The sequence below is a fragment of the Garra rufa genome, chromosome 8, assembly GCF_049309525.1.
Source record: "Garra rufa chromosome 8, GarRuf1.0, whole genome shotgun sequence".
Classification (NCBI taxonomy): domain Eukaryota; kingdom Metazoa; phylum Chordata; class Actinopteri; order Cypriniformes; family Cyprinidae; genus Garra; species Garra rufa.
Window position 1 is genome coordinate 7,050,906 of NC_133368.1, and position 10,046 is coordinate 7,060,951.

The window sequence follows — 10,046 nt, forward strand, 5'->3', positions numbered from 1 at the left end:
AAATCATATCACGTATAACGTGAAAATATTCTTCTCGTCACATTTGAGACTCTTCCCTAAACAGCATGACTATACTGTCCTCTAGTGGGGTTTTTGCCATAATGCACAATGGATCAGTTATCTTCAGAAACATGTATCCAGAATTTGAAGTAGAATAACAATTACTCTCTTTTAAGTTAGTTGATATAGTTTGCCTTTGCAAAATCAGTCTGACTGTGCTATTTAAAGTAACGCACAGGAAGCACTGATTGGCTGATTGCCTTTATGTCTAACACTTTAAAGCAGTGGTTCTCAAACTTTTTTGGTCGCGCCCCCCTTTAAACCTTTAAAAAAATCTGCCCCCCCCCCTAATAAATGATTTTACTAAACTTAATGAAAAATTAATGCTTTCTTAGTTAAAAATAAAAAAGCTACAGGAGAAAAACACATGCAACACTTGAAATATAAAAAAATAGCACAGGGAGAATAAACGTTATTATTATAATTCTCTCTGTTATTTATTTATTTATATATTTTTTGTAGGTTTCATGCTGTCCTAAGGCATAGCAGGGCTTGAAATGTAAAAAAATTAGAGCACAAAAAAAAAAAAACGTTAAAACTGCAATTTGGACCTTCAACCTGTTGATCCCCATTGAAGTCCACTATATGGAGAAAAATCCTGGAATGTTTTCCTCAAAAACCTTAATTCCTTCGCGACTGAAGAAAGAAAGACATGAACTTTGAATGACAAAGGGGTGAGTAAATTTATCAGGATATTTTAATTCTGGAGTGAACAGCTTAAAGTGCCCTAATTTACTAGTCAAGCAGATGTGGAAACAGGTTCATCCAGTCACAGTTACTGTAACAGAACAAATCAAACACCAATGTCAATAGTGGTATTAAATACTGAAATGTACAAGGAAGAAATTTTAGGCAACTGAACAAAAATGTAGAAATTTGATTGGATTTGCGTATTCTATAACAGTTTTAAAATACGCGATTAGCATTTACTACTGATTGAAAAATCAGCTTGAAAGGAGATGAAGGAAAATCTGTAACTTTTCTGCCATCTAATGGTCAAATTGTTAAATGCACCATCTATTCGGATTATGCCATGTTTATCGTTTACCTTTTACAACCACTAGGAAGCAGTATAAACACTTATCCCATCTTTGGAGTTCAAGTTAATTTAACATTAAAGTTGAATGAGTTTAGAAAGTGACAGTCGACATATGGAGTCCATATAGATCTGTAGGAAGAAGAAACAATTTACCAAGCAATATATAAGCCTACAGTATACACAAGTGGACAACACTATACTCTGACTGAAACCCAAACCAGTTCAAAAAAACATTTTTTGGAATTTGTTTAGTTGTAATAACAATACATGTCAGAGGAAGGCTGGAAGCAGAGCATGAAACTGAAATTTAATCTTCTACACACACATTAAGAGTAAAAGTCTTACTTCTGAAGTAAAGTGATCCTGTACAGTCATGTTTAGCAATGCATTGCTTTGAAGGCACTTGCATAAACAGATACATACTCACAGAGACATGACATTGATAAATTAAGAACTATTAAATCTTCTTAATTCTGTTCACATTCAAACAGGCTTTGTCAGAGCTGCAGATACGCAGGCTAGGGTTACAAGAAAAAGGATGTGAACTGTGTTCTTGCAATTTTCAGGAAGCCACATAAAAGAAAATTTAAAGGTATATAGTTCACAGTATCTATACAAGTCAATCTGAGCAACTATTGTATTACTATTTTTCACTCTCCTCCAGCAAACCTCATTCAGAGCACACACAGAGGATATCGCATTACTCCCTGTAATAAGAGGAGCCATTATTAATTCATGAAAGTGGTTCCTCTGCATGAGTAACCTACAAATTCTTACTTAGATATATGCTTCTTTGTTGAGAATACATGAACCAAGATTTTGCACATGTAAAGGCAAAGAGTTTGCTCAGCTGTGCTTTTGTCGAAATGCTCCCCGGAGGATCAAAGGAGCTTTTTGTAAAATTGTTCACCAGTCTATTCAAATTCATATCTGGCACTAACAATAAACTATTCCTATGAGTGTAGGAGGTGCTAGCCTCATTTTTCTTTTTGTCTTCCTCCTTTTTTCGCCTGAAGATAGTATCGACATCAGCGGCTTCTCCGATTACAAAGAACACTGTTACCGCATGATGCTCCAGGTATAAATATGTTCCGTGTCAGACTTTGACACATTTAGAGCTTCGTTCCGAACCCTGAGCATCGGCTGGAAGACAAAATACAATATGGTAACATACACCAACTTCTTTTCAATTACCGTAATTTCAGTATTTATAGATTTTGTCTGTATGATTAAATAAATTCATTCTTAATCCGCAGCGTGAGTGCATTTCAGTCCACGTTGGCCAAGCTGGAGCACAGATTGGTAATGCATGCTGGGAGCTTTACTGTCTGGAGCACGGTATTCAGCCAGATGGACAGATGCCCAGTGATAAGACAATTGGAGGAGGAGACGACTCCTTCAACACCTTCTTCAGCGAGACGGCTTCAGGAAAACATGTTCCACGTGCCATCTTTGTTGATCTGGAACCCACTGTGATTGGTAAAGGAAATATTTTTGATTAAAAATGGTTTAGAATAGTTTGTACATGAGAATACCACAATTGAAACTGCTTTCTGTCAATGTAGATGAAGTACGGACAGGCACCTACCGTCAACTCTTTCACCCAGAACAACTCATCACAGGAAAAGAGGACGCAGCCAATAACTATGCTAGAGGACACTACACCATTGGCAAGGAGATCATTGATTCAGTCCTGGATCGTATCCGCAAGCTGGTAATACTTTTTAGCCTGAAAAATATGGCTGAAATTAGTGTATCGTAGTCTTTTTGGTAAGCTCTTGTTCTTTTCTTTTCCAAAAGACTGATCAGTGCACTGGCCTTCAAGGTTTCCTGGTGTTCCACAGCTTTGGTGGAGGTACTGGCTCTGGCTTCACCTCTCTGCTGATGGAGCGTCTCTCTGTTGACTACGGCAAGAAGTCCAAGCTGGAGTTTGCCATCTATCCTGCTCCTCAAGTGTCCACAGCAGTGGTGGAGCCTTACAACTCCATCCTGACCACTCACACCACCCTGGAGCACTCTGACTGTGCCTTCATGGTGGACAACGAAGCCATCTACGACATCTGTCGTAAAAACCTGGACATTGAGCGTCCCACTTACACCAACCTCAACAGGCTCATCGGGCAGATCGTGTCCTCCATCACGGCCTCGCTGAGATTCGACGGAGCTCTGAATGTGGATCTCACCGAATTCCAAACCAACTTGGTGCCCTACCCACGTATTCATTTCCCTCTGGCTACATACGCTCCTGTGATCTCTGCTGAGAAGGCGTATCATGAGCAGCTTTCTGTGTCTGACATAACCAACGCCTGCTTTGAGCCGTCTAATCAGATGGTGAAGTGTGATCCTCGTCATGGTAAATACATGGCCTGCTGTCTTCTGTATCGTGGAGATGTGGTGCCCAAAGATGTCAATTCTGCCATCGCTGCCATTAAGACCAAACGCACCATCCAGTTTGTAGAGTGGTGCCCGACTGGATTCAAAGTAGGTATCAACTATCAGCCTCCAACTGTGGTTCCTGGTGGAGATCTAGCCAAAGTTCAGAGAGCCGTGTGCATGCTGAGCAACACTACGGCCATTGCTGAAGCTTGGGCCCGTCTAGATCACAAGTTCGACCTGATGTATGCCAAGAGAGCCTTTGTGCACTGGTATGTGGGTGAAGGAATGGAGGAAGGAGAGTTTTCAGAGGCCAGAGAAGATATGGCAGCTCTGGAGAAGGATTATGAAGAAGTCGGCACTGACAGCATCGGAGATGATGAGGACGGAGTGGAATTTTAAATGCAGTTTGTTTGTAATCTCAGGGTAATCTGATATTCATTTTATCTTCTAAAATGGAGCATTTTAGTGTTTTTTAGGGGGGGTTATACATTCTTTGGTATCACTTTTGGATTCTTTCAAGCTAACTTAAAATTTAATTAAGAATACTTTTACAACATTTATTAATAATTTGTCATTTCTACATTTAAGTTGTATTATTTAACATGTGACCATGGTCATACCTTTAAAGTTGTCCAAATTAAGCTCTTAGCAATGCATTACTAATCAAATTAAGTTGTGACATATTTACATTAGAAAATTTACAAAATATCTTCATGGAACATGATCTTTACTTAATATCCTAATGATTGTTGGCATTAAAAGAAAAATAGATAATTTTGACCCATACTTTTTGGCTATTTCTACCAATTTACCCAAATTTACCCTACTTAAGACTGGTTTTATGGTCCAGGGTCACATATGTTAATAAGTTAACATGCATATGATCAATAATAAGGATTTTCTAAATGACCTAGATTAGTAAATGGTGTAAAACCTTACATTGTTAGTTCATGAACTGTTTATTGTTTGTTTGTTTGTTCCCGATACCTAATGTAAAGGCGTTAATTAAATTTTTTGCTGCTTTTTATGTCTTATGCAAAAGTTAAATCTATTAAAAAAGTAAAAACGAACTGCCAAATATAGATTAAAATTAAGCAGTAAAAAGTCTGGTGACAAGCTCTTCCTAGAAATTTGCTTCGTGATATATAGTTGAATGTTATCTGTTTCAAATCTGTATATATTTGCACATGCAAAAGTGATAAAGGCCCACATGCAAAACAGAATATTTTCCAGCACGACACCCTTCCCCCTCTAGTGTCTATGCAGCACAAAAATGACCACCTGCTATAGCTGTTATTCATGATTCAGCTGTTTGCATATGTCAATGGGCATCACTATGAGAGACTGGATAATGTCTGTGCTTTCATTAATAGTGTAGCACTGAAATTAAAGTCTGATGACAATTGGGCCTGTGTGTCTCTTTCTGTATTCATGTCTATAAAAAATCTTAGTAAATAGTGCTTTTTATACTTTGTAAACAGAAACAGACATATCTGTTTTCAGATATAGGGCTACTTTTACAGTACTATGACACAAAAGTTCTTCTGCACACAGACTTTTACAGACTGATATTAAATAACACTTTCACCCTCAAGTCTTTAAACTTGCTTTTCTTCATGCTGGAATCACAAAGACTACAGAATCCTCCTGTAAGCATTATATTTCAAATAGTCAAGATATCATTTTCCCTGCAGTTGTTATGAAACTTTAACATGTGACCGTGGAGAGCATTGACATATAGCCTGTAAAATTCCTTCCTGGCTTTTAGCATTATCGAATGCCCAAAAAGCTAGTAAAGAAGCCAGATGGTTTTCACAGACCCCTAAAGTCCCAAGAGGGAGCTAGACTATGCTTGTCTAGGAAGGACGGCCCTTCAGTACGACTATCCTCACTCCAACAGGCGATCCCACTTCCTGCTAACCCCCTCTCTTCCTCCTCCCTCTTCCCTCTCTATAAAAACCCCACCTCTCCTTTCTTCTCCACATCTGCCTTCTCTTTCCGAATCCTCAAGTCGGCCTGAAGGGAAATCTGACAAGATGGTAAGTTCATAATGCTTGATCGATTCGTAATTCTAATTTATTTAATAAATCACTGTATTGAAGTACACATATGTACACTATTTCCTATTTTGTGCACTTGAGGCACATTAAGAGATTCTCTATGATATTTTATAAAAAATCTAAATATTGTATACAGTATGGAAGACTAGTTATCAGCAGTGTAGTTAAACTACTGAAACAGTTTTATAAAAATATCCAAAAGTAAAGCTTTAAGCCATGCTGAGTTTCAGACACAAAGCTGGCCTTTCATTATACAGAGGATGTGGCGACGGCCTACAAAGCCTGATCCCAGACTATGACACACATGTCAGCAGGAAACTCCTTTTCTGAATATAATTTTATCTATGTTTGGTAAGTCCGCAAAATAGCTCACTAAACCTCAAGTCAACTAAAGAGGAGAAAAGGGGAACTATAGCATGCAGTTGTTACTCAGAGAATAAATACATTCATTCCTTTGTGACATACTGAGAGGCAATGGTAGAAGATGAGATCATGAGTGCCAAAATCTGGAGCATGGCAGAATAATAGATATAACTGTTCTGGTGACAAGCCCCGAGTGAGATATCTCTGTGTTACACAAAGGCGAGTGTACAGCTGGGACAGGGAGGGGGTGGACTGAGGCCTCAAAGGAACACACTCAGTCTCTTCTTCTGTACTCTAGAGATCCTATGACCCAATCTAGAGGAGAGGGTAAACATGCATGTAAATGTAATCGCAAAGAAAGAGTTCCCCACTAAACAATAGGTTCAAAAGCTTAGGAAAATGTATGAAGTTTTTAGAGTATTAAGCTTTGGGTGAGGTCAGTCAGCGTGTTAACGACTACAATAACAGACCTAACTGTAAATTCCTCATTTAGAACAATAAAAAGAACATGTTTAGTTCACTAGATCTCAGCCTTTTTGACTTCAAAGCCCTACATTGGCTACAACAAAACGTTTTTTTTTTTTACTTGTTTTAATCTATGGGCTAGTTTCTGTATATAAAATACATACTAAAATAATTATAATTCAAATAATTAAATACACAATTAACTAATTTGTCTGGTCTTACATTTGTTATAAAAATGCCCATGAAATTTTAAAATTGTATTCATTTAAATGACTTTTCCAGGTCTTAAAAAAATTACACTTTTGAAAATTCGGCTACTTAATTCAGGTTTTTCAAAACTTTGGGAACCCTGATTCTTCAAAGGAAATAAACAGTTATGAAGGGAGTACATTACAATAAGGAATTAAATTATTATTTTAATGCTTTTTTATTTTAAATAATAATGAAATATTAAATTTAAATTGAAGTTAATATTAGGAGCTAACATGTTACTGTGTCTTATTATCTCATTAAAGTATTTAGCAAAATATGTACAGCTGCCACTTACACCAACAGTCAAAAGTTTTTGGACAGTAAGACTTTTAATGTCTGCTCACCAAGCATGTATTTATTTGATCTAAAACCAGTAAAACTTTGAAATATTTGTACTATTTAGAAGAACTGTTTTCTATTTGAATATATTTTAAAATATGATTTAATTCTGTGATTTCAAAGCTAAACTTTTAGCATCATTACTCCAGTCACATGATCCTTCAGAAACCATTCTAATATTCTGATTTGCTGCTAAAAAAACATTTTATTATTATGATGTTGAAAACAGCTGAGTAGAATTTTTTTTCAGGTTTCTTTGATGTATAGAAAGTTCAGAAGAACAGCATTTATCTGAAACAGAAATCTTTTGTAACATTGTAATGTCTTTATCATCAACAGAACAGAAAGAACAGAATTTGAAATATAATTTTTTTGTAACATAAATATCTTTATCATCACTTTTGATCAATTTAAAGCATTCATACTAAATGAAAGTATTCATTTCTATCATTTCTTTCTATTCATTAAAGAATCCTGAAAAAATGTACTGAACTGTTTTAAATATTGATAACAATAATAAAAATGTTAATAATAATAAAAACAGCAAATCAGCATATTAGTATAACTTCTGAAGGATCATGTGACCCTAAAGACTGGAGTAATGATGCTGAAAATTTAGCTTTGATCACAGGAATAGGTTACATAATAAAATATATTCAAATTGAAAACAGTTATTTAAAATAGTAAAAATACTTTTTTTTGTACTTTGGATCAAATTAATGCAGGCTTAGTGAGCCGAAGAGATTTCTTTAAGAAACGTAAAGAATCTTACTGTCCAAACACTTTTGACTGGTAGTGTATAACATATATTCAATATATTTACCCTCCTTCTCCCTCTAGCGTGAGTGTATCTCTATGCATGTTGGCCAAGCTGGAGCCCAAATGGGTAATGCATGCTGGGAGCTTTACTGTCTGGAGCACGGTATTCAGCCAGATGGACAGATGCCCAGTGATAAGACAATAGGAGGAGGAGACGACTCCTTCAACACCTTCTTTAGTGAGACTGGAGCAGGAAAACATGTTCCACGTGCTATTTTTGTTGATCTGGAACCCACTGTGATTGGTAAGTTCAGCCTGAGAAACATAATACAATTACATTTTACAAGATATTGGAAAAGCAACAATTTTACTAAATATGTTTTTTGAAAAAGTAATAGTGATTACCTTGGATTTACTGGAGCAATAAGATTAGCAATTCTTCTTATTTGCTACTGTGAGTAAAAAAACGAACAGGAGTTTAGACAATTTGGCTGCAATTAGATAATTTTTTTTTTCCTTTACAGATGAGGTGCGCACAGGCACATATCGCCAGCTGTTCCATCCTGAGCAGCTTATTACTGGAAAAGAAGATGCTGCCAATAACTATGCCCGTGGTCATTACACCATTGGTAAAGAAATCATTGACCTAGTGCTGGACAGGACCCGCAAACTGGTGAGGTTTATTTAAAAATCAACCTGGAAATGTCTCAAATCTTTTTTTCTCTAACTGAATTTGACTTAGATGCATTAAAGGATTAGTTCACTTCCAGAGTAAACATTTACTGATAATTTACTTTTCCTATGGCATCCAAGATGTTCATGTTCAAGTTTTTTGAGAAAAACATTCCAGGATTTTTCCAAATTGCAGTTTCACTGCAGCTTCAAAGGGCTCTAAACGATCCCAGCCGAGAAATAAGAGTCTCATCTAATGAAATTATCATCATTTTCTTTAAAAATGTTTATATTTTTTAACCATAAATGCATGTTTTTAAGCTGTATTGAAACTGCAATTTGGACCTTTAACCTTTTGATCCCCATTGAAGTCCACTATATGGAGAAAAACCCTGGAATGTTTTCCTCAAAAACCTTCATTTCTTTTTAACTGATGAAACAAAGACATAAATATCTTGGATGTCATGGGGGTGAGTAATTTAGCTTGAGTCTGGAAGAAAACTAATCCTTTAGTAATTATGAAGATGTTATTACTAATAAGATCATTTAATCCAACAGGCTGATCAGTGCACTGGCTTACAAGGATTCCTCATCTTCCACAGCTTTGGTGGAGGTACTGGCTCTGGCTTCACCTCCCTGCTGATGGAGCGTCTCTCTGTCGACTACGGCAAGAAGTCCAAGCTGGAGTTTGCCATCTATCCTGCTCCTCAAGTGTCCACAGCAGTGGTGGAGCCCTATAACTCCATCCTGACCACCCACACCACCCTGGAGCACTCTGACTGTGCCTTCATGGTGGACAACGAAGCCATCTACGACATCTGTCGTAAAAACCTAGACATCGAGCGTCCCACTTACACCAACCTCAACAGGCTCATCGGGCAGATCGTGTCCTCCATCACGGCCTCGCTGAGATTCGACGGAGCTCTGAATGTGGATCTCACCGAGTTCCAAACCAACTTGGTGCCCTACCCACGTATTCATTTCCCTCTGGCTACATACGCTCCTGTGATCTCTGCTGAGAAGGCGTATCATGAGCAGCTTTCTGTAGCTGACATAACCAACGCCTGCTTTGAGCCTTCCAATCAGATGGTGAAGTGTGATCCTCGTCATGGTAAATACATGGCCTGCTGTCTTCTGTATCGTGGAGATGTGGTGCCCAAAGATGTCAATTCTGCCATCGCTGCCATTAAGACCAAACGCACCATCCAGTTTGTTGACTGGTGCCCGACTGGATTCAAAGTAGGTATCAATTATCAGCCTCCAACTGTGGTTCCTGGTGGAGATCTGGCCAAAGTTCAGAGAGCCGTGTGCATGCTGAGCAACACTACGGCCATTGCTGAAGCTTGGGCCCGTCTAGATCACAAGTTCGACCTGATGTATGCCAAGAGAGCCTTTGTGCACTGGTATGTGGGTGAAGGAATGGAGGAAGGAGAGTTTTCAGAGGCCAGAGAAGATATGGCAGCTCTGGAGAAGGATTATGAAGAGGTCGGCACTGACAGCATCGGAGAGGAGGACGAAGAGGGAGAAGAATATTAAAGAGGCAGAATTACCGCCTGGCAAAATTAAATCTGACCAATAAGATTTTTGCAAAAAGTAAAGTTCCATTTGCATTGCAATTGGTTTTATATGAATACAATTTGAAGAATAAAAGAAAGAATTTA

The 10,046-nt window shown here is 37.6% G+C and overlaps 1 protein-coding gene and 1 pseudogene across 1 annotated transcript; both read left to right on the forward strand.

Annotated features, from left to right (window-relative positions):
* Positions 1 to 2,360: 2,360 nt before the first annotated feature.
* On the forward strand, positions 2,361 to 4,797 carry LOC141340518 (tubulin alpha chain-like; annotated as a pseudogene).
* A 589-nt stretch (positions 4,798 to 5,386) lies between these two features.
* Positions 5,387 to 10,046, forward strand: tuba8l3 (tubulin, alpha 8 like 3). The gene is made up of 4 exons (XM_073845408.1): positions 5,387 to 5,514; positions 7,795 to 8,017; positions 8,238 to 8,386; positions 8,944 to 10,046. The coding sequence occupies exons 1-4, from the start codon at positions 5,512 to 5,514 to the stop codon at positions 9,919 to 9,921; spliced, it is 1,353 nt and encodes a 450-aa protein (XP_073701509.1). The 5' UTR covers positions 5,387 to 5,511; the 3' UTR covers positions 9,922 to 10,046.